General features: G+C 41.3%; 1 protein-coding gene across 2 annotated transcripts in view; it reads right to left on the minus strand.

The window, feature by feature from the left end:
• si:ch211-200p22.4 (phosphatidylinositol-binding clathrin assembly protein) overlaps positions 1–25,161 on the minus strand; it is a 146,085-nt gene that overhangs the window by 63,714 nt on the left and 57,210 nt on the right. For both annotated transcript variants that reach the window (XM_034676580.1, XM_034676581.1), the window contains exons 3-4: positions 2,373–2,448; positions 1,941–2,043 (exon numbers count right to left, since the gene is read on the minus strand). In XM_034676580.1, the coding sequence (XP_034532471.1) occupies positions 1,941–2,043; positions 2,373–2,448 (179 nt within the window). The remainder of the gene's footprint in view (positions 1–1,940; positions 2,044–2,372; positions 2,449–25,161) is intronic.

The raw sequence follows: 25,161 nt of genomic DNA on the forward strand, positions 1-25,161 counted from the left end.
CCTCTGCCAGAAAGGCAGCAGGACCTTTTATGAAGGATTGGTCACAGATTCTGTGTTACTTGTTGTTTTATTTGTCAGTATGTCAACGTGTGTCTTGGTACACAGCTACAGCTACAGCTATGAACATGTAGCTATGTGGCTATGCTAATTAGCGCTAGCACTTATCCATGACAAATAAAAATCATCCACTAGATCTTCAAATCTGCAGACGTGGGGAGTAAAACCGACCTTTGTGTTTATTAAGACAGCCTACAACTAGCATGCCTCCCTCCTAAGCTCCTTGTTAGCACACATTTGTGCAGGTAATGAAAAACGGAGGGGGGATTCAGTATTATTTTATACAGTCTATGGGCTGAACAAGCTCCGAGCTCTGACTCCGTGACAGACCGGATATTGTTGTTACGTGACAAAAACACGGAAGTCTGAAACGTCTCGTTTCACACACATTTACAGAAAGGTGTAGAAATCAAAACAGGGGCAGAATGGATTTTTTTCATTCTCGGGGGGTTTGTAGACATGCCAGGGAAACATATTTCAGGTAAAGAACCATTAAAAAGTCAATTTTGCATGATATGTCACCTTTAAATCCAAACTCAAAACCCATCTGTTTAAACTGGCTTACTCCATCTGACCACAACTCCATTGTCCATTCACTTAAAACTTTTAAAATTGTATTTTATGTCCTGTTTGTTATTTAAACTCTGTTTGTTTTTAATGTTGTAAGGTGACCTTGAGTGCCAAGAAAGCGCCTATAAATAAAATGCATTATTATTATTATTATAACTCCTTATTTTTGAAGATATTAAACAAAGTTTAATAATAAGTTTTGCCCAAAGGGCATGCCTGACTTGACTGACAGGCATGCACCTTGTAGCTGTTAGCGAAAAGGCTAAAGGCCCACCTCTTTACCTCACACTAGCTCAACAGACGTTAGGTTGAGTTCAGCATTTCCAATATGGCACCCGGCGACAATCGGCTTCAAAACAGTGCTTCAGAAACAGACGGGTGACGTCGCGGATACTACGTCCATTGGTTATACAGTCTATGGTTTTAACTTGCTGTCCTTTTTGTCCCCTTTTGTTTTGAAGCACTTTGGGTGGCATGATTTTGTGTATGAAAGTTGGTATATGATAATGTTGAGTTGAGTTGGTGATTGCAGACGTTTTCTCTATGTAAACCTCCTTAAACCAACTGTCTAGCCACCTAAGCTAACGTTAGTTTCACGAAAGTTAAAAGGTCGCAATCAGAGGCTCAGGGAATTGAGAATGCAGTGTGTGCAGGATAAACAGCTAATCCTCAGCCAACCAAAACATGACTTTAAAACCAGAGATCCATCGTCCCACGGATTGGTGCACTCAGCTCTTTATAGTTAAGACCAGGAACCGATTTGGATCAATGAATCTTTACATTTCTACAAGTTTAGCTTCGGTGTAGGGACTCCAGACAGTCTCTCCAAACAAGGAGTAATCTACTGATAGCTGAAGTATGTCATATAAGCTCACTTCAAACACCCCCAACCAATCCCTGGAACAGCAGGAGATAGAAACAATGATGGTTTGAAGATGTCTCTCCTCACACTGAGTCGGAAATTATTCTTCTGTTTTGTAAATAACATTCGAAGCAAAGTGATGAAAAGTTCCTTTAACCTCTGTTTCCTCAGACTCTCTGAATGATTGTGTATCAAATAAAGGTTGGAAATATTCCACAAAGACGTGATGAATTATTGCCGGGCAGATGCAAAATGTTGTGTATGTAAATTCGATCATCTTTATCAAATGGCCCTAAAGCTACACTTACAGTACCAAGACCCGCTGTCACTTTCAATCCATCTGTGCCTCCCACTACAGAGCAAAAAGTTTAACACCCGCCTGGTGCTGTGCGGGAATCTGAGTGTGAAGTCGTGATTGAGGTTGTCATTTATTGTGCGCGCTCTCCCTCACCCTCTCTTCATCTTGGTGAAATCCACGGCCACCAGTCTGTAGGACATGGCCTTCTCGTTCAGGTAACGGCTGTATCTTCTGATGAAGGTTGACATGTCGTAACCTGCAGGAGAAAAGGCCAGGACAGAGTCGCACGGAGGGAGAGATCCTGTGTTAAATGTCATGAGAGACAGCTACAGATGTATTCCACTTGTTCTGTTATATAAAATGTGTTTCTGCTGATTTCAGAGACTCTCCTTAATCGCTAGAAAATGCACCGGTGTAATGTAAGATTATGTCCTCTGTTACTTTTAAATCAAATACACACAAATCAAAGATGCTGTGAATTATTCTCATGACTTTTGATGTAATATGTGTGTATGTGTATGTGTGTGTGTGTGTGTGTGTGTGTGTGTGTGTGTGTGTGTGTGTGTGTGTGTGTGTGTGCCGTACCTTGCAGAGCTCCCTTATCCAGGAAGTTGTTCAGGTTGAACAGAGTGTTTCTCGAGGCCAGGTACTGGATGAAACGCTGAGATAAAAAAAGACAAACAACAAAAATTAATACTTCAAATGGAGCTTTGAGAGCGGCTGATAGAAGAATAATTATGCAGCGTACACAGAACAAATAAACCTTCAAACACATTGTGATTTTTATTTGGTTTTACTTATTGAGCATTGGATTTTTCAACCTTAAAACTTTGTGCAAAAAGTAGCTTTTGGAGATCTGAAAGTTAAAGAACAACAACTCTCTCTGGGTATTCATCGAGCGAGCCTTCAAGTATGTTTTCTCACTGTTGGGTTGCCAGTTTGATTCCCAAACATACAAAGAAAACCTCTTTGACAAACATCCCCAATGGAGGATAACTGCAAAGTGGGAAGCTGTCGTTCGATGACAGCAAGTGGGTTCAACTACTGTGGCAAAGGTTTCTGCTTCTTGTGCTTTTGCCACATGAACTGGGTTTCCTGCGCGCAACCACAACCTGTTTACAATGTCTTCTCAATGCACCTCAAACTACAAAGTGAAGCCAAAACACTGGAACAAAAATTGATCCTGTGCCTAAAGATTCAGCATTGATATTAACATGTAAATACAAATTTTGTTGCAAGGTTTGCAGGAGGGTAGAAATAGTGTGCTGGCATATTTGGATATAGTATTTAACCGTGTTGTCTGTTGTCTCTGCTCTACAGTGCCCTGTCTAGTTGCAAATTAAAACAAAACATTGGACAACATTAACAGACTATTGGCAATGAATAACAGTACAAATTTTAACAGCACTCTGTCAGACAGCTTCCATGTAAAATGCAATAAATACCACGAAAGCTAGAGCTCCTAATCCTCTGGGGACCACGAATGTCTCATTTTTGTGTGCCAAATCATAAAGGAGATGTTGAGAAATACCATGTAATAAGTAAAAGCATTGCTCTGTTAGGGTGTGGCTAAGAGAGACACTCAGGGGATTGTCAAAGTCTTTAGGGTCCATCCTCTGGGGAACATTAATGGTCCAAACAACAGTTTGTGCCAATTCATCATGGAGATATCAATATTTATGAAAGCATACGTACAAAAAAGTGTTAACCTGCTAGGATGCTAAAAGGAAACTTAAAGGACTGGGATTCATCCTCTGGGGGACATGAATTTCATCACAATGTTTTCTGCCAATTGAGGATGTATGTTTATATTTCAGGATAAAGAAAATCATTAACCTGATAAGCCCATTCGAGGGGAAAAAGTTTAAGTGCCAACAAGGTCTTTAGATTTTATCCTCTGGGGAACATGAGTGGTCTTGAAAATATTGTGTGGAAATTCCTCAAGTAGTTGCTGGGATTGATTACAGGAGAGGCGAAAACATGGTCCTGTTAGGGTAGCCTTAGGAGGGGAAGTCAGAGTTCAACCATAGTCTTTGAAATTTAAACTCTGGGGAGGTGAAAATGTTAACCTCTTAGGGCACGAAAAGGAAGAGTCTGAGAACCACCAAAGCCTTTAGATGTCATCCCCTGGGGAACTTGAATTTTGTACTTCATGTCTTGCCCACTGAACCAGAGGATGTATATTTAAGTTGCAGGACTGACAAAATCATTATGGCTGTGAGAGGGAAACGTCAGGGTACCAACAATGCCTTAAGGATTTATCCTCTGGGGATCATGAGTGGTCTAAACCACATTTTGTGCTTTTTCATCCAATAGTTATTGAAATCTTTTCTAGTTAAGACAAACAAGGTGTCCCGAGAAATTGGCCATGAGATGGAAAAGTCAGAGTGCCACCCAAATCTTAAAGATGTATCCTCTGGGGGACATCAGTGGTTTAAACAGCAGTTTGAGTTAATGTATTCAGCAGTTGGGGACATGTCTTAAAGTAGAGTCAAAAACATTGTCCTGTAAAGTTTGTGGAAAGAGGAACAGTCAAAAGCACCAACAGAGCTTTAAAGGTTTATCATCTGGGGATCATGGGTAGTCTAAATCACATTTTCTATTATTTCATCCAGTAGTTTATGAAATCTATTATAGTTAAGACAAACAAGTTGTCCCGAGAGGTTGGCCATGAGATCAAAAATTCAGAGTACCACCAAAATCTTAGAGATTTATCCTCTGGGGGACATGAGTGATCTAAACCACATTTTTGTACTATTTCATCCAGTAGTTGTTCAGATGTATTATAGTTAAGACAAACAAGCTGCCCTGAGAGGTTGGCCATGAGATGGAAAAGTCAGAGTACCACCAAAATCTTCAAGGTTTATCCTCTGGGGGACATGAGTGGTTTAAACAGCAATTTGATCTAACGTACTCAGCAGTTGTTGAAATCTCTTATACGAGAGACAGAAACATCGTCCTGTAAATTTGGCCACAAGAGGAAAAGTCAAAAGATAATCAAAGCCATGACAATTTATCCTCTGGGGAGCATGAATAGCCTGAACAGCACTTTTAACCACTTAACTCAGTAGATGTTGAATTATCAAAGTGTGAGGGAAGCTGCTGAGGCTCAACAAAGAAAAGTTAAGGGTCTCAAAAGTCTGTAAGATTTCTCCTCTGGGGATAATGAATGTCTGAACAGATTTATCATGATATATGATCCCAATAGCTTTGGGATGTTTCAGTCTGAGCCAGTGTGGTAGACTAACAAGACAGCCAACCAACAAACTGACAGACATTGCCTTCTCCCGAGCCTCAACAATAACTTGATTAAATTTCAGCGAGTGCTCCAGCAAAGGACACATTCTGATTTAATGAAACACATGAACACTGTCTGACTGAAATAGCTTGAGCTCATTAGCAAACAGCTAATAACAAGGAATTATCTGAGTCATCACTGACATGAGTTTGTCTCTATTAAAATGTAGCCCTGGGTTGTGTCGGCTGTGACTCAAACAGTTAATCTGTCAAGACATTAAGACACATATGGTGATTAAATGATAATCTTACGGTCTTAGGGAATCATCTTTTTAATCATGGTTTCACTGTGGTTGCCTTCTTACATAGATGTCAGTGGTTACATGATCACACACCTGGTGGGTATTCAGCTTGTTGCTCTAAAACAGGAAAGTAGTATAGTTGCATTTCCACCAAGAGTTCCGGGGTCTTTTAGGCCCCAGAACTGCTTTACACTGAACTAAAAGGTTCTATGCCCCCATTGTTGTCTGCGCTTCGACTGCAGGGCCGAAGCCCCGGGTAGATTGTGCAAATCAGGCCAGTGACGTATGGAGAAAATATAAAGTAAATGCACTACACCACCAGATTAGTAGAGGGCAGTGAGTCAAAGACGGAGGCCATACATCACAGATGACACCACAGAAGAACGGCATGTATCACAACAGTTAGCCTGTTAGCATGGAAGAGACTCAGCTGGCGCTGTTTTAGATGGTGCTATATTTCATCACAGATGGATTCACTGAATCAACACGTGAGAGGAGATAAGCGCGAGTATCATAGACGTTTCAACACAAAGTTTTGAAAAAAAGTTTTGAAAATAAAATTTTGAAAAAAAAGTTTTGAAAAAAGTTTTGAAAAATTTTTTTGAAAAAAAAGTTTTGAAAAAAAAATTTGAAAAAAAAGTTTTGAAAAAAAATTTGAAAAAAAAGTTTTGAAAAAAAAATTTGAAAAAAAAGTTTTGAAAAAAAAATGTGGATTTTTTTTTTTTTTTTGAAAAAATGAATTTGACAAAAAAAATTGAAAAAAAAAGTTTTGGAAACAAAATTTGACAAAAAACATTTGACAAAAAAGTTGACCTGTAACCTGTCGAAAAAATACATTTTCCTGAAAATTTGAAAATGTGCTCCAAAATTAGAAAAACATGAAAAAAGTGAAAATTTTGCGCCTGCGGTTAAAAACATGGAAAAAGCAATGAATGAATCAACACGTGAGAGGAGATAAGCGCGAGTAGCAAAGACGTTTCAACACGGCTTTAAAATCCCTTTTAACTCAAAAAGCTGTGGCAGAGATCGGCCGGTGTTTTGGTTTAAACAGCGACCCTGTTAACTGGAGACTCTCAGCCGAATGCATCCCTCATAAGCTTCTTTAGACGATCATTAAATATCTGATGAGGATATTTTGAAATCTTAATAAAAACTAAACTAGTTTGCATTCCCAGGAACTCCCTCTGTGTTTCAACAGCTGTTCAACAACGGCCTTTTTAGGGGGGAGATTATCTACCCCTGAACTAAATTTAGACCCTGGGTCCACCGGTCGAAACGCATGTAGTTCCGGAGTAAAGTTCCTCCGGTTGAAAAACGCCTTATGTTTCCCCACTGCTTCACCTCAACCTCAGTGACTCGTCTCACCTCAGGCTGAAGACATCCATTTTTAAAAATGACCTCCCGCCACCTGCTGTCCTCTTTCCAGTCAGATGTTAGGACTCTGTATGAGTCACTCACGCAACACATGGTGAGGGAAAACAATCGGCAAGGGGAAGGTTACATAAAAAAAATTAATTAACCTTTGGGAAAGCGTACAGGATTGGCAGGACAATACAAGGAATTATTTAATAACCTCTGGAAAATGTTAATGAGATCAAATCAAAGACTCCAACATGGCCGCCAGAAAGTGATGAGTCATGGCATCACTTCCTGACATCTTTGTTTGTTATTTGGACGTTTTTTAACCGCTGTGTGACATAACAGATCTACAGCCAGTCTGTTGCTATCACTTCAAACTCCACACTGCGTACATGATGGGTTTGACAGATTTGATGTTACAAGGAGAGAGCTGGGAGCTTTCTTATTTCATATTTAGGCTGCACATACAGTCTTCTCTTTTTCAAATATCACATTGTTTCAAAGTTAAACATCTTCATCCTCACACACACTGCAGTGCATCCCTCAGGATTTTACTTCCTATAGCTTGCTTTCTCCTCTTCTAAGAGCTTCTCTGCCTTACTTAGGGGAACCTCAATGTTGAGATATATTAATAATATGGAAGACTTTATTTATTTACTTTCTCCAGGTTGGATTTTTTTATTCTGCAGCTGGAAACTCAGAATGTAGAAAGACCTCTAGAGAGATGGTTTCAGTCTGTGGGCAGGTGCTGCTCGCAGAGATGGGCTAACAAATTCCCTCCAGAGCTACTGTTGACTTGAAATAAGTTCACTTCAGGCTTCATTTGCAATTCTCAACAACTGTAGACCAGAGACTGTAAGAAGTGGACATGTCAATTCAATAAGTGCAAGCAGTGTAAAGTTTCTTAAATTTGTATTCTTCCTAGTGGCCAGTAGGGGGCGACTCAAGTCAGATCATGTTGACCCAATAATCTCAATACAGTGGAAACGGTTTCCTTCAGAGTTTATGGTCTTAATCTCTAACTTTTAGTCTTCCTCAACACAGCATGATTTGAATTATTTTCAGTATGGTCCCATTTAGAGTTAATAGTTACGACTCATGATTAGGGTCACATTAAGGATACAAATTTTAAGATTTCAAGCACAAGTTCATAAATGTGGGATGGCACTGTCGTAATTTTAGGAGAACAACAAGAAGGAGATAAAAAGTCTTATGTTTAAGTTAATAAACTCGTAATTCTGTAAGAATAAAGTTTTAACTTTAACAGAGACCAGTCATAAGAGAAAAAAGTTGTTAAGTTAAAACTTCATTATCGTAGAATTACGAGTGTATCCACTTAAACATAAGACTTTTTCTACTTCTTGTTGGTCTCCTAAAATTAAGATAAGATAAGATACTCCTTTATTCATCCCACAACGGGGACATCCACAGAGTTACAGCAACAAGGTGTACAGTACAAGAATTCCAACAAGATTATATATAGAAAAAAATGTCCAGACAGCTTGGCCCTTAATTCTCCTGTCAGCCACCACCTCCACAGGGTCCAGGACTGAGCTGGCCTTCTTCACCAGTTAGTTCAGTCTTGCTCTCCTGTATCCTGTCCGCCCACAGCAGGTGAAATCCTTCCAATGTGGCGTCGTGTCCGGTGTTAGCTCTGACAGTACCTTCGCAAATGTATGTACTTGTGCTTGAATTTTTTTAATTTTCTAACCTCAATGTGGCACTAATCATGAGTCGTAACTATTAACTCTAAACGGGACCATAATCAAAATAATTCAAATTAATGCTGTATGACAAAATGTGATTTTCATTAAAGAAAAGTTACAACAAACAAGCAGAGCCCTTTGCAGCATTTCACAAGTTACAGTGGCAAGGACAAACTTCCTTTAAAGCTGGGGTTGGTGATCAGATTTAGATACACTTTTTGTTATACTGGTTAAAATGATCTTTATGTCCTGATGGCAATCATTACATGATGTGTTCTTAAAAAACAGTGAAAAAAGACACTATCTACAGCCGGAGAAAATCTGGGAAAACACCAACCAATCACCGTTTTTGGGTGCCAAAATTTTAAACAATTCAAATCCCGTCCTGCTGTTCTGCCCGCCTGCTGCGCGTACATTTCCCCGGCGTGCACTCCTCTGAGTCCTCGTCTCCTGCCTCTGCTTCCCCTGACTCTATTTACTGCCCCTCTCGCTCGACCTCGGGCCTGTCCCCTCTGACCCGATGAGGTGCTTTGCTCAGGACTGTAGTCCGGATCAGAGTCTAAAAAGCTCTCACCACGGGGGCTCTGACAAGCAGAAGAATGAATGACATTTACTAAGTCCTACAGAAATGTAGATGTACTGTAGCGTCCGTCCGGACGCTGTAGGGATGACGAGCCGATTCGTGAACATGTTGAGTTTTAATAATCGGTCACTGTCGGCCGTGATCACGACAACCAACAAAACAACAATCACTGTTTGAATGAATGAAGAACTTCTCCTCTTGTCTCTCCTCTCTCCTGCTCACACACTCTACACCTCTCCTGATGCCTTCACTGACCGTCAACACTGTAGGAATTAAGAACATCTACACTGAACACGTTTAACAAACAGTAGAGTTGTTACAGTTTTATATGTGTTATAACTTTTCTCCTGATATCGTGTCACCAGATCAACTGGATAATGCTAGCATGACAGTTGTGAGTGCTAACAGCAGCCATGTTTGTTTGTGTTTTTAACTTTCACTATGAGAATGTTTTGGTGAGGACCGGTTTTGAATCAGTCACCATCGTATGGTCGCAAGTCAGCGGCGCTCTAGCATGTGAGCGGGGGTGGGCGTCGTTTTGGAGGAGCTCCAAGGGAGGAGGGGAGGGGTTAGATGGAGTCATGAGGAAATGCTACTTTCAAATTCATGCTAGTTTTCCGAGACTACCAACCCCAGCTTTAACAGGCAGAAACCTCCAGCAGGACCAGACTCATGTTAGACACACATCTGCTGAGACCGTGTTGGAGAGAGGGATAGAGGGAGATGAAGAGAGAGAGATGATAGTGGTGAGATAGATAGTAGTAGTTGTAGCAGCTGGAGTCAAGTACGTCCACAACAGCAGGCAGCTTACGGCAGCAAACAAAGATTGTTTCCCGCGACAGTCACTGTGTCCACAGCCATAAATCATGACATGAAAATGCACAAGAACTCAGGAAAAAATCGGTTAACACTCAAATTATGAAGGAGATAGCAGTCGTTTGCTTTTCACATAAAATGTGATTTTCACTCAAGAAAAGTTACAACAAACGAGCACTTTGCAGCATTTGGCAAGTTACAGTGGCAAGGACAAACTGGCAGAAACCTCGGGCAGAACCAGACTCATGTTAGACACACATCTGCCAGGACTGTTTTGGGGTTGGAAAGAGGGATAGAGGGAGATGTAGTTTATTGGGAAGTGGATGCCAGAATCTAACCCTGATGAACATTTAGAAATGTGGTCTTCTGTTTGCTTTGAACTTTTCTAGATACTGAATTTATGTGCAGGAACTAAGAATACAGCAAAAGCAGAGATAAGTCACAAGACTGTTTGTGTTTTCCTACTTAAGAGAGTTGTGTTCATGAACAGGATCAAATTCCACTGCAGGAAAAATGTTCTACAAATATTGTTGCCAAGTCAAACAGTCAGAGAGACCTGACTTCAACTTTGGACTATAAAACCTTGAGACTTAACCTAGACTGCGTCCCAAAGGACTGGCGCTGAACCCCCATTCGGTCGCTTGTGAACACTTCCTCTATCTCTACTTCTGCTCATCCGCTGAATAACAGTCTACAGAGGGAAAAGTCTTGGCCATCATCCACGGTTTTGGAAACTCGGGCCTCGGGCTTCCCAAAAGCATCTTAAAGTTAAGGCGGTCTCTGTCCAACTGACTTAAAATGATCTGAGATTTGCTGGCTTGCCAATTTCTCAATCTGGACGAGAACCAGCTCTTCCTAGCTGGTTGGAGCATCTAAGAATCTGTGTTTGTGTGTGTGTGTGTGTGTGTGTGTGTGTGTTTGGGAGCACAAATATGCTTGCGGGCATGTGTGTTGGATTCAGCTGCACTGACTTGTTTCCAAGGGCTCTGGGACTATTTAAAAAGGCATAAAGAATTTGATTTTGTTCTGGTCCTTTTTGTGTGTGTGCGCGCTCACGCTGTGGGGACGAAACTTTGTTGTTGCTGTCTGGTGTGTGGACTCAGCCCCCATCTGTGGACAGAAAATTAGTCCCAAAAAGATTCAACATTGATTTAAGAGAGGGGACTTTTGTTAAACATGTAGAGTATAGGGTTCGGGTTATATCAATGAATAGACTGGGGTGAGGCTTTCAGGGTCATGTGGGGGGAACTTTGCATTTTGGGAAATTATTAAACCTGCCATTAGCTTTGAAACTGATAACAATGAGGATTCTGAAAATTTGAGTTGATGTTCATTTCCAACAAATCTGAAAATGTTATTTTTTTATTGAATTTAATTGAAAGTTGTCAACAGGCCAAACACATTTCATCAACACACTTTCATTCCTCATTTTTGGCTCAGCATGAGAGCTGCCTCTTACTCATACTGGTCTTAAAGTGTTTTACTATGTTATTGTTCTCTTGTTTTTAAATTGGTCTTTGTATTTCATTTATGGTTTTTTATGGATTTATGTTTGGCTGTAGAACACTGCGGTCAACTTTGGTTGATTGAAATGTGCTTTGTGAATTCATTTGGCTGGGATTAGATTGGATCATAGCTTGATCTGTTGTCCAGTTAAATGTCAAATAAAAGATGGTAAAAAGTTTTTGGAGCGTATGTTGCAGAGGTAAAGAATAATCAATCATTTTCATCTGTAATGTCACGCATTGACTACTGCAACTCTCTACTGGCAGGCCTCCCTGCATTCACAGTTAAACCTCTGCAAATGATCCAGAACGCAGCAGCACGTCTGGTCTTCAACCAGCCTAAGACAGCTCATGTCACTCCCCTGCTCATCTCACTACACTGGCTTCCAGTTGCAGCTCGCATCAGATACAAAACTCTAATCATGACTTACAAAGCAGTAACCAAAACTGCTCCAGTTTACCTGGAACCCCTCATCCAGGTCTACACCCCTTCTCGCCCGCTACGCTCAGCCTCTGAAAAGCGCCTAGTGCTTCCAGCACACAAGGCCTCAAAATCACTAGCTGGACTCTTCTCTTCTGTTGTCCCTAAATGGTGGAATGAATTGGCTAACTCCATTTGATCTGCAGAGTCCCTCTCTACTTTCAAAAGACAGCTAAAGACCCAGCTCTTTAAGAAGCACTATGCACTTAGCTAGACTGTTCTCCACTGTTGTCCCCAGTGGCAGATCATGTCTTCCAGCTACGATTGACTCGCACTGTCCTGCTCTACTCTGGGAATCTGTGTTCAGCTCTTGAGTGACCCAGCACTTGGTACTTTGGTCATTATTGTGGTGATGTTAATTGTTGATGATGATAATGGAAGGTCTTAAATTGGTTGGTTGCTTCATTGTAGACGTTCCTTATTTCGGGAAAAAAATAAATAAAAATTCCTTACTTATTTTTGTGCATTGCCTTAACACTGCTTGGTAGTACCTGCAGCCAAATGGACTTGAAGCACTTTGTTACTCTTACTGATCTTGTTTCCTCTTGTCTAGATCTTTGCTTGTGTTGTTCTTGTTCTCGTATGTACGTCGCTTTGGATAAAAGCGTCTGCTAAATGACATTGTAACATCTGGAAGCTTGTAAAAGGTTAAAATCCTAATTTAATTTATTTAGTTTTGAGCAAGCTGGTCTAAGCTGTGCTTTATGCAAACATGCTAATGCAGGATACCCTAACTCTGTTGGTTGTTCCGTTGAATGAAGGAATAACCAATCAGGAAGCAAGCTGACAGAAGAAGGAAGCACAACCTTTGATGGACGTCAGAATTTTAGGACTCGGTTTAGGAATTTGTGGCAAAAACAACTGTGTCCTGTTACACATTCCACAATTCAAGGGAAAAATGCCCCAAAAGATCACTTTAAAACACACACCACTATTAAACTAGTAGAGTAGAGGAGTTGAACAGGGATTCCTCCGCCAGCTTCTGGTCTGGTACACATATTCACATGACATTTGAGTTGTGATGTAATCGCAAATGTGATGCAAGTCTGCATCTTTAAAATTATATTTTTTGACATTTTCCGCCTTTATTGGATGAGATAGTTGAAAAGAGACAGGAAGTCAAACCTGAGACTGCTGTGACAAGTACTCTGTATGTGTGGCGCAAGGTACAAGTGACCTGGAAGGACTCTGTTTCAATGGGACTGCTCTTGTGTTAACAGCATAGACTGTATAAATAATGGACATAGTATCTGTGACGTCACCCATCTGTTTCTGAAGCGCTGTTTTGAACTCAATCGTTGGAGGGTGCCATATTGGAAATGCTGAACTCAACCTAACTTTGTCCAAGCTAGTGTGAGGTAAAGAGGCGGGCTTTGAGCCTCCTCGCCAACAGCTACAGTGTTCCCGCCTGTCAATCAAGTAAGTCATGTCCTTAAATGGGCAAACTTAATTAGAAATTAACTGTTCAGATCAAACAGGGTTTTTTGTACCAGGCTGTAAACATGTTTATTTCTGCTGTAAAGATCGTCATCTTTGAATTGGTGTGTATGTGGTTTCCGGTGTTTCTGCAGCCAGCCTCTAGTGGACGCTAGATGAACTGCAGTTTATAACACTTCCGCATGGGCTTCATATTTTGAGGCCAGATTTTGAGTTAACAACAGAACCTACTCATAGTAATTACTGGGTAAGACTGTCTTACCTAGTAATTACCATGAGTAGGTTTTACAGTAATACAGTATTTACTCAAGTTATTGTTAAGCTTTTCAGCTCTGAATGCACAGTTTGTTTATGTTTATACTTTTCACCCCGCAAGCTGATTATGGTTTAAAGACGGTGTCAATCTAAGCTATGAATTCCAAAGTGTGTGGTATTTTTTGACTAAGAAAGCTGAGTCCGCCTGTCACAGCCCATGCCTGCCTCCTCAGATGTGAAAAGAAGCATGACTTCATATCTTTATCAGGTAAAACACTTCAAATAAAGTCCTTCATTTTGTAACCGGTTAGCATCACAAGTCAAGACAGAGACTATAAACCCAAGCTGAAAGAGCGTGTAGCCCTTCAAGGCCGCCTATAAATGACTCAGGTGTTTTTTTATACGACAACAAAGCTCTGATAGAAATACGGTTGAAAGTGGAAGTGAGGGAAGAATCTCTGAGACACGGCAGAGGAAGAGGAGGAGGTAAAATAAGACACATCGGGACCATGAGCTCCACTTTTAGACCAAAACGCTCCGTTTTACAGATCGCGATAATGATGTGGTGACTCTGGTGTTCCTGCTGCGTTAAAAAATGAACCCAAGTTAAGACTTAGCCAAGATTGTCAGAGATAAAGGGAGGTAAAGAGGTAGACATGGCAACAGATGAGCTCATACAATCACAGGCTCCTTCTCTGCCTCCTCTGGTGTGCAGTCTGCTCTCTTCCCCTCCTCGTCAGAAGTCAGCCTGACGAGAGCTTCTTTTTTTTTTCTCCCACCGCCTCAAAAAACAAAAGGCAGCAGCAGCAGCAGCAGCAGCAGCAGCAGCAGCAGAGGGAACCCACACACAAAATGCATGGATATAGTTAAAACGAAAAAATCTATAAAGGGGGCAGACAAACTCGGCACAGAGAGGGAGGCTCAGGAACCCCGCTGAGCTCCAGATTATTCAGCGAAGACGGTTCCAAGAAAAAGATCCTATTCAGATTCTGAACAAACGTGGAAGAGAGATGGAAGGAGATGTACAGAGACGGAAAGAGAGAAGCAGGTCGGCTCGGCTTGTCAAATAATTCATGTTAGCATATCGGAGAACAACCTCATGTATTATTGATACGTTTAGATCCTGGCTACTCCCTGCTTCTCTCTATGCTGAAACACAGCTATACATAGGAGCTGCCAGAATCCTGCTTTCTTCTTCTTCTGGGTCCTCTCTCCTCCTCCCTCCTCTCTCCTCCCTCCCTCGAAGTCTTTCACACAAAGTGCTCAAGTTGTTGGTTTCCAGAGTAACAGAACACCATGGCACCTGCTCTGACCTGAGAAGGTTTTTCTCTGCTTCTTTTGAGTCATGGAGTCAGGTCATGGAGAGGAGAAGTCAGGGATGGAGTTCTGGAGACTACAGACTTTATATACCATCTTTTTAATGGTCCAAGCTAGCTAGATTGGGTTCCAAGTAGAGCTGGGCGATATTGAAAATGATGTTGTCACTATAGAATATTTCATATCAGTCGATACAGATAATTATAACGGTTTCATTTAAATTTTAAGTCAGATTTTTGGTCCTGAGTGAAAGTTGAAGAAACCAGACGGTTTGTTAGCTTGTATCTGGATTTAGTTTTCTGATCAGCTTCTTGAATCCATCATTTCTGATGGTGCTAACAGGAAGCAGATCTTTTGTGTAAGATGAGATTTTTGCTTCTGGTAAGTTTTGAGTTTCCTTCAGTGTCGCTGTCGATCGTTGCAGCTGTTGACATTCCACTCCGAACGCCTTTAAGCCCCGCCTACCTCTCACCCTGCAACATGACTGGCTGTTCAATGCAGTCTTCGTCTACTGTGGCAACTAGCCTTTAAGGCTCATATCATTAAACTGCAAACTAAGGTCAAATCAAAAATTGGGTTTCTGTACAGAATGCGGTCTTCCTCCACTCTCTCTGTTAGACTCACCCTGGTAAAAATGACAGTTCTTCCCATGTTGGATTATGGTGACACCATCTACCATTTTGCCTCCAAATCTACTCTGCAAAAGCTGGACTCTCTCTATCACTCTGCCAAACGTTTCGCCACAACTGCCTGTTGCAGAACTCAGCACTGCACTTTATACTCCTCTGTAAACTGGCCATCCTTACATACCTGCCGTGAAATACACTGGTACATGCTCATACACAAAACTCTCCTGCTGTGCACACAGACTGGAACAATTTACAGAAAACTTTAAAACTGGTCCACTACATCTCAAAACCAGCCTTCAGGGACCCTCTCATGGACTCCCTTAAACACACCTGCATCTGCTTTTAATCCTGGACTCCTGCTGTCCCTGTTTGTTATTTGCTCTGTTCTGTCCTGTCATGTTTAACTTGTCTTTGAAGTTTTTACCCTTGTGTTTGTTTTTATCATTACTGTTATCCCTGACCCTTTACCCCTCAGAAGGGTGTGCCTTTTGCCAGGTCGTCACTGGAAATAAGAACTTGTTCTTAATGACTTACCTGGTTAAAGGTGACATATCATGCAAAATGGACTTTGTAATGGTTCTCTACCTGAAATATGTGTCCCTGGCATGTCTACAAACCCCCGGAGAATGAAAAAAATCCATTCTGCCTCTGTTTTGATTTCTACACCTTTCTGTAAATGTGTGTAAAACGAGCCGTTTCAGACTTCCATGTTTTTGTTAGGTAACAACAATATCCGGTCTGTCACGGAGTCAGAGCTCGGAGCTTGTTCAGCCCATAGACTGTATAAAATAATACTGAATCCCCCCTCCGTTTTTCATTACCTGCACAAATGTGTGCTAACAAGGAGCTTAGGAGGGAGGCATGCTAGTTGTAGGCTGTCTTAATAAACACAAAGGTCGGTTTTACTCCCCACGTCTGCAGATTTGAAGATCTAGTGGATGATTTTTATTTGTCATGGATAAGTGCTAGCGCTAATTAGCATAGCCACATAGCTACATGTTCATAGCTGTAGCTGTGTACCAAGACACACGTTGACATACTGACAAATAAAACAACAAGAAACACTAAATCTGTGACCAATCCTTCAGGAAAGGTCCTGCTGCCTTTCTGGTAGAGGTCGGATTTACTCCCCAGGCCTGCAGATTTGAAGATCTAGTGGATGATTTTTATTTATCATAGATAAGTGCTAGCGCTAGTTAGCATAGCCACATAGCTACATGTTCGTAGCTGTGTACCAAGACACATGTCGACATACTGATAAATAAAACAACAAGAAACACTAAATCTGTGACCAATCCTTCAGAAAGGTCCTGCTACAGGCGCCTCTCCATCAGGATCAGATTCTGGATCAGATTCAGAGGGTTGAAGTAACATGATCTCTGAGCAGCCGTGTATATTCAGCCAACATGTAAACATTAGATCAACGTGATGGACAGCCGAGGCACATCCACTTCCTGAGGGGGCGTGGTCAGAGAGAAAACGGAGTGTTCTGAGGAGGACTGAAGAAGAGGGTTTTTCAGGCATGCCAAAATCTGATTTCAAAGTGTTTTTTTGAGCATAAACTTTAAAGACATGTTTTGGGGACCTCTTAGACCAATATATATTGATGAAAAAAGCGTGATATGTCACCTTTAAATGGAAAGTGGATTGCTTTTTAGTGTTTCTGCCTCCTACCTGCTTGCTTCTCCATTTTATTACTAAGTATTTTAAGAGTCAAACTAGAAGAAATACATCAACTTCTGATTTCAAAGTGTTTTTTGAGCATAAACTTTAAAGACATGTTTTGGGGACCTCTTAGACCAATATATGTTGATGAAAAAAGCGTGATATGTCACCTTTAAATAAAATAAAATCAATAGAAATAGCACCCCCTCATTTTCCAGTGGTTGGTGGGTGTATTTACAGGTTTATTTAGAATATATTTACATTGAGAAAAAAATATATCACAATAATTACCGTTATCAAATTATCGCCCAGCCCTAGATCCAATCGTGGGAAACTGCACTGGATTAAAATACTATGATATCAGGGTTGAGGTTATACATATGAAGATCTATTTAACTATTTAATGATCAACGGTTTAATCACCATCCACCATCCATCACGCTGCAACTTGATTAGTTGTTCATGTGTTTTGCTTTTGGTCAAGAGTCTGCGCGATGATGCCAGGAAGCCAAGAAAAAGCCTGACATCATGGCTCGATATGTGCTGCCATTGTTGGACAAATAAAGCAGAGTGGAAACATTGTGGATTTTAGAGAAAAGGCGGGTCCATTGGACTAAATCAGTAATAAAACTCATCATTAAAAGCAAATTTGAGCTGTGTTTTTAAAGGATTGAACAAGAAGAAACTCAAAATGTCCTCATGGCAGATTTTCTGATACCATTGTCTTAAGTAATAGGATTTTATTGTATCAGGAGGAAACTTGCAATTTATTCTCAGGTGAGCTCAAAATTTAAAATCCAGGAAATCCACTCTGAGAAACAGATCCCTGAGTTTAAAGGCTTATCTGACGCAGCAGCTCTGCAGCGCCATGTTTGATATCATGAAGAAGGATATAACTGCCCAGGATGACTGTCACTCTCATGACAAATTCAACTTGTACACCCCACATACCCTCCTATGCTCCTAACTTTGTGTAAATAAAACTGATCTGCACACCGCCCTGACCGCGACACCTTCAGGAGCCAATGCAACACTTTGTTTCTGTGGCCTCTTCTGTTCACACTTAAGCTCTATCAGACTTTATTTGACTCTGCATCGAGTAGCTGCTAAAGTCTGTTTAATGTCCAGTCCAGCTGATAAGGACATTTGCATTCCTCTGGGTAATTTCCAGATAAGTTCAGGGTTACAGTCCCCGAATGAAAGGGACCTCAGTTCAGGGCAGAGACACAACATTTGTTTGAGTGTGGAGATAACCACACACACTTTTGGGTCAGGCTGTCTTCACAGGAATTCACACTGCTGCATTCAGTTTACACGAAGAGAGGCCAGAGAAGTAGTGGTGCAAAGACTGAAAAACTTTACTTTAAGGGTTTACCTAAAAGGGCTTACAAAAATGACTTAATCAATCTTGAAGGCAAGTTAAAAGAAGCACGTTGTTCCCTCAGCTTAAAGATTAAAGATGCTTTTTATCCGTCTCTTACTTGCTGTTTTTATCTTCATTTTTGGTAACAAGGTTTGATACAAGATGCACACTAGAGGAGGACAGATTGCAATTCAGATTTTCCAATATTTCAAAGTCTGACCTGCTTGTTCCGATGTTGGCAGATTCAGATTTTCTTGCTTTTGAAGAACTATACCTGACAGCAAATTTAAATATTTCTGTGACTGTTCAAAATAAACCATTGACTGGTCTACTCTAGAAATTGTAGAGTGTCAAACCTTCATTTCCTGTATTCACATGTATTTATATGCCATGATACAAGGTGGAAGAATCTCAGCTGAAACCAACAATATTTAAAATATCTCTATAAATGAGTGTATCGTCTGCATAAAGTTGACTTTGTAGAAAGATTTAAGCAACCATTACTAACACTCTCTTTATCCCTGAACTTTTTAATGTGACTCAACACTGAATTCAATGATTCAGAAGTTTATTTCTTCACTCAGTTCTCCCTGATTCTCCCTGGTATTATGAATTACCCAAGTGGCAACCTCCGGCCGCAAGAATTGAAGCCAATGCTGAAGTGTTAAAAACTGCAGTTCCTCGAGTGTCCACTTGAGGCTAGCTCCGGAAGTACCAGAAACCACATACACACAAGTTCAAAAAAGACGATCTTTACAGCAGAAATAAACATGTTTACAGCCTGGTACAAAAAACGAGTTTAGTCTGGATAGCTCATTTCTCAATTTTCACTGTAGGGGGATGAATTTTTTTAATAACGCGGCAATTTTGATGATATTAAACTTACAAGTTTTCCATTATGAGAGGCACAGCTGACTTGACTGACAGGCGGGAACACTGTAGCTGTTGGCTAGGAGGCTCAAAGCCTGCCTCTTTACTGGGACAGAAGTTAGGTTGACTTCAGCATATCCAATATGGCACCTGCCGACGATTGGCTTCAAAACAGATGGGTGATGTCACGGATACTACGTCCATTATTTATACAGTTTATGGAATTACCCAACAAACAACTACCATAGGTGACCACCTCATTAGGATATTCCTGGCAGTCTCCTAGTCTTGTTAAGACCGTATATAAAACCTTAAACTGTATAATGGGGCGTTCACACCAAGAGGTAGGTAGATGGGATATATGGTCGGGTTGCATGAATGATGCAAATTGGGCGTCACCTCCCCTCTTGCGAAATATTTGCGTCTTGGGCATTTACATGTACGCAATCATGACACACCAAGTGTGAGTTATTCCCACGAATTAAGCGAGTAAACACAAAACATTCTGCAGTTTATATGACATGGATGTAGTCTCAAGAGATGATCCATTGGTTTCTGAAGCTGAGTTTTATAGCCAAATGACAGCGGTCGCCATATTGCAATTGCTGACTCAACCTGTCAGTATACCAGACAAGAGGCAAAGAGGTGAAGTTGAGGAAAGACTTTAGCCTCCTTGCTAACAGCTACAGTGTGCCCGCCTTTTGGCCGAGTCAGTCATGCCCTTAATCATTGAATACTCATAACTTTAATACCATCATAACTAATGAGTCATTAAAAAGGTCACACAGTGTGCAGTGTGAGCGGATAGGGAAATTAACTGTTCAGATAAAAAATTTTTTTTACCAGGCTGTAAACATGTTTCATTTTGCTGTAAAGACAGCCTTTTTTTTGAATGGGTGTGTATGTGGCTTCTGGAGATTTTGGAACCACCCTCTAGTGGACACTGGAGGGACTGCAGTTTTTAGCACTAGCTTCATTTCTCAGGACCAGAGGTTGATGCTTGCATTGAACGTCCATTCACGACCAAACAGGCAACACAATGGCCAATTCCAGTTACTAAGCGGTGAAGTGAGACAGATGATATTGATATCTATCACCAGTGTTGTGATAATTGAATCCCAGCAGTCAGGATGATGATATGCTGCTGTATCCTTAATTTGTCCCTCCCCAAACACATCATCACCATAACTAGGAGCTTATTAGTCGGTTAATTAGCAGCATATTGACTCTTGCTGACGCATTTATTTGTCCTTTTTCAGCAGCATCTTGTTCTACAAATTACAGAGTTACCATCTGAAAACCTTTGAATTACTGATCATTGATGGTCAGTATTCATGTTCCTTACTTGGTATCAATAAGTAATTATCTGTAAATTATTGAAGTAAACTGGTTCAATTACTCAGAATAGATCAATAGATTAAACTAACTATTAAATGTTTTATAATGATTATATGTGTGCTCATATTCGATAATTCATAGCCAATATGTGTAGCTTAATATAAAGTGTTGGTAATGGGTGGTAGCATGAAGCTGAAAACCAAACTGCTCTTTAAAGAGGAGTGAGTAATCTGCTCGGGGAAAGCTGAACTCTCTGACTTCAGATCCTTTTCATCTCTCCTCCCTGTGGTATTCAAAAAAGAAAATTCACAGACCGGCTTGGTTAGTAAACATGAGTGTGCTGTGCACAGCTTACTGACGTCACGCTACATGTTATCTGGGAATGTTGAATCAGTTCCCGCCCGGCCCTTTTAGGTTTGCCAACGTGTAAACCGAGCCAATGAACAACCCGGGCAGACTTCACCAGCACAGGAATGATTGACTGGTCCGTTAGAGATTCACTTTCTAGCTCAAGGACACCTAACCCCCCGAGTCCTCTGAGGGAAACAATCCTTAAAATAACCGCCTAAAGCTTCAACATATTGTACGTAGTGTTTACAGGGAATCAAAGAGATTCACTTTGGCTGTTTCGTCTCCAAACGCGGGCCAGGAAATCCACATGGGAATTTATTTTTGGCTGCTGCGCTCAGCTTTACTTTTCCCTCTCATAGACACACACACATGCAGAAAATCGTCAGAAGTGACTGCAATCCGAGTTCCACTGAAAGGTGATGACTCACACGAGAAGAATGAGTCGTGATCAGGCGGCACTGAATGAAAGCAGCTCTTATGCAAGCAGACAAAACACACACAGAAACACACACGGGGGGGAAACAAGACGCGTGGAAACATACGGACACATGGGCACACGCGCACAAGGCTAAATCCAGCCTGGAATTCTCCTCCCTTCTCCTCCTGGCCTCCTCCTCTGTAGTATTCCTCCTCCTCTTACATAATCAAACATTTAGCTCCCGAATCCGATCCAAGTGTGAAAGAGTGGCTAACAGGCGCAGGGCGGGTGCTGAGAGTGATAGGATTAAAGAAATATGTCGACATTTAAAAGGTTTTTGCAAGTACGTATGCTTCTTCAGCAATACCCCAGTGTGTAGAGTGTGTATGTGTGTGTAGGTGTGTGTGTGTGTGTCTGTGGCTACAAGGTGACAAGGCTAATAGTGTGTAGGCTTCTGCTCCCAGGGGAGTACTTGTGTCTTGCTGGTGGATGAGTGTGTCTGCGAGGTCAATGATGCAGCTCGGCAGCATAAGTCATCACACACACTCACACACACACACACACACACACACACACACACACACACACACACAGAGAGTACCATTTACTCCCTGCAACACACCGATCCTGGCACTGCCTCGTACATATTTGACATGGTACAAAGAGTCAGGTACATTCCTGTATAATCCAGCATTAACATCTGTAACTTCGCCTCGTTGCTGCAACTTTTATACATGTTACAGGGTTCTGTTGTAGTCCTGTGATAGAATGAAAATGGAGCTGTAGAGAAAGAGGTGTTGCAGCTGACTACAATTTCCATTACTGCTTAATGTACCAGTTGTTGTCGCAATATATTAAGACAATAAAACGCCACAAAAATCATAAAAATGCCCGTAACAATCTTTTAGATGCCGACCTTGAGTCGCAGATTGATTTTGCAAACCTTGAATGAAGGACACTTTCGTGAGGGCGTACACATTAATGAATGTGGATCCATGTAGGAACACAACTGTTATTAATTGAAAGTATAAATGTGGATCTACTCCCCCCCCCCACACACACACACTTTGTAAAAGAGGCGGCGGTGTACTCATTGCCACACTTGAGACCCCAGGGAGATGAACTCTTTGCTGGTGATTTTAACTGTAAGGCTGCAATCATCACAGCTTGTCCAGTAAGAACATAGTTGTCGTGGATGGCAAAATATTCAAAGCTGACACACACTCTCTTTTGATTTCCACTCCTTTTATTTTCTTTGACATTGATCTTTCTTTTGAATGTGAATAGGAATGTGAAGGTGAAGGTGGTTTACTCTTATGGACACACTAAAAACTATGGAAAAGGATGGTGAGGGGAAAAAGAGACGTCTCTGATTAGCTCCATCCTTCTGACTGAGGGGTGTGCAAGTGTGCCTCTGTGCATCCTGTTTTTTTTCCCTTCAAAATAAAAGTAATTTGCAGATGCAATTTGGAACAGCCTTTTGCACACACTTACACACACCTGTCCCATTAACGTCCCGATTTTGCGTGGCAGTCGCGTTAACCAGCAGCAGGACGAGGTGCTGCTAGTAGCGGGCACTGACAGCGTCTGTCTCGATCTTTACGTTGGTGTTTCTGTGACGCGGCGTGGCGTGGCAGCGTCTCTGGAAATATGTGTAGTAGTGTGAGATCCATAAACGGAGCAAATCGCAGCGACTGTCGCGAATGTTTTCTTCTTCTTTTGCTATTTCATGCAGTTAGCAAACAGCTTTAAGACGCTCTATAGCCACTGTCTGGTGGGAATACTGTATTACAACCAGGCACCGGTGAAACATGATGAAAAATTATACTTTAAAATGAGAAAATATTCCAAGTAACTCTTCAATTTTTACAAATTGATTTTACCCAATTTTTGGGGGGTGGTTGTGGCTCAGTGGGTAGAGTCGGTCATCTATCAATTAGAAGGTTGGCAGTTCGATCCCAGCTCCTACGGTCACATGCCGAAGTGTCCTTGAGCAAGACACTGAACCCCAAATTGCTCCCTCTGTTGTTCAGAGGTGTGTGAATGTGAACGAATAAGGTTAGCTAACACTGATGGTCCCTTACTACATAGCAGCCTCTACCATCAGTGAGTGAATGGGTATGAATGGGTGAATGCGACGAGTAGTGTGTAAAAGCGCTTTGAGTAGTCAGACAGACTAGAAAAGCACAAGTCAATTTACCATTTACAAAGTGAACAAATATTCCAATATTCGAAAACCATTGCCCATCCCTCATATCAACCCTTCTCGTCTTGGACAGTGTGCTCACAAACCACGTGAATGACGTCGTAGAGTTTTGCAATGATCCAATGCTGAGATAGTGCGAAATGACATAGGGTGCACATGAGACGGCACACTTCAATCGATACATTAACAAGAGGGATGAACTCCTGGACCTCTCTCTCCCTCCCTTTCTCTCTCCCTGGTCACCTTCAGAGTCAGGCGCTGCAGGTTATCAGACACGAGGGGCAGAGAGAGAAGAGAGGTCGTCCACATCATTGGTCGTGGATGGCGGTTTCATTCAGATAAGAAAGGAAAACCTTGCCGATTAATCCCTGTATCATTGATGTTCCACCAAGATAATGTTTTTTTAAGTTATATTTTTAGGCATTTTTAAGATAGGACAGCTGGAGAGAGACTGGAAATGTGGGGAGGAGAGAGCGGGGGAAGACAAGCACCAAATGGTCAAGCTGGGAGTCGAACCTGCAACTGCTGCGACAAGGACTATATCATCTGCATATGGGGTGTGCCCTTACACCGCCAATGACGCCCCAGATAACACATTTTTAAAGACAATCATTTCTGATTAGAAATCCAGTATAGTCTTGAAACTGTGCTGAATGCTTTTCAGAAAATACCTTGTTCTCCAATAAAGGTCACAAGAGGTACAAGTTTGTATTCATGAAATCTTGAGTAGAGTTGTTCACTCTTAGTCTCAAAGAACATTTTAGGGAGGGAGCATCTCTTCACTGAGCATTCAATTGTTTGGGGTGCACAGCTAAAGCTGAAGCTTGTACTTTGTAGAAACACGATAAAACATTCAACATTTTAAATCAGTTCACTTTCATAGCGCTCCACAATGATGCAGTTTGCTGCCCTACTTTCAATGTGGAAGCTCACAGGGTTTGTTAAAGGTGACATATCATGCAAAATGGACTTTTTAATGGTTCTCTACCTGAAATATGTTTCCCTGGCATGTCTACAAACCCCCCGAGAATGAAAAAAATCCATTCTGCCCCTGTTTTGATTTCTCCACCTTTCTGTAAATGTGTGTGAAATGAGTGCTAGCGCTAGTTAGCATAGCTACATCACGTCGACATACTGATAAATAAAACAACAAGAAACACTAAATCTGTGACCAATGGTTCAGAAAGGTCCTGCTACAGGCGCCTCTCCGTCAGGATCAGATTCTGGATCAGATTCAGAGGGCTGAAGTAACGCGGGTCTGTGAGCAGCCAACATGGAAACATTAGATCAACGTGCTGGACAGCCGAGGCACATCCACTTCCTGAGGGGGCGTGGTCAGAGAGAAAACAGAGTGTTCTGAGGAGGGCTGAAGAAGAGGGTTTTTCAGGCAGACCAAAATCTGATTTCAAAGTGGTTTTCTTTAGCATAAACTTTAAAGACATGTTTTGGGGACCTCTTAGACCAATATATATTGATGAAAAAAGCGTGATATGTCACCTTTAAATGGAAAGTGGATTGCTTTTTAGTGTTTCTGCC

This window comes from Notolabrus celidotus, chromosome 23 (assembly GCF_009762535.1).
Source record: "Notolabrus celidotus isolate fNotCel1 chromosome 23, fNotCel1.pri, whole genome shotgun sequence".
In the NCBI taxonomy this organism is placed as follows: Eukaryota; Metazoa; Chordata; class Actinopteri; order Labriformes; family Labridae; genus Notolabrus; species Notolabrus celidotus.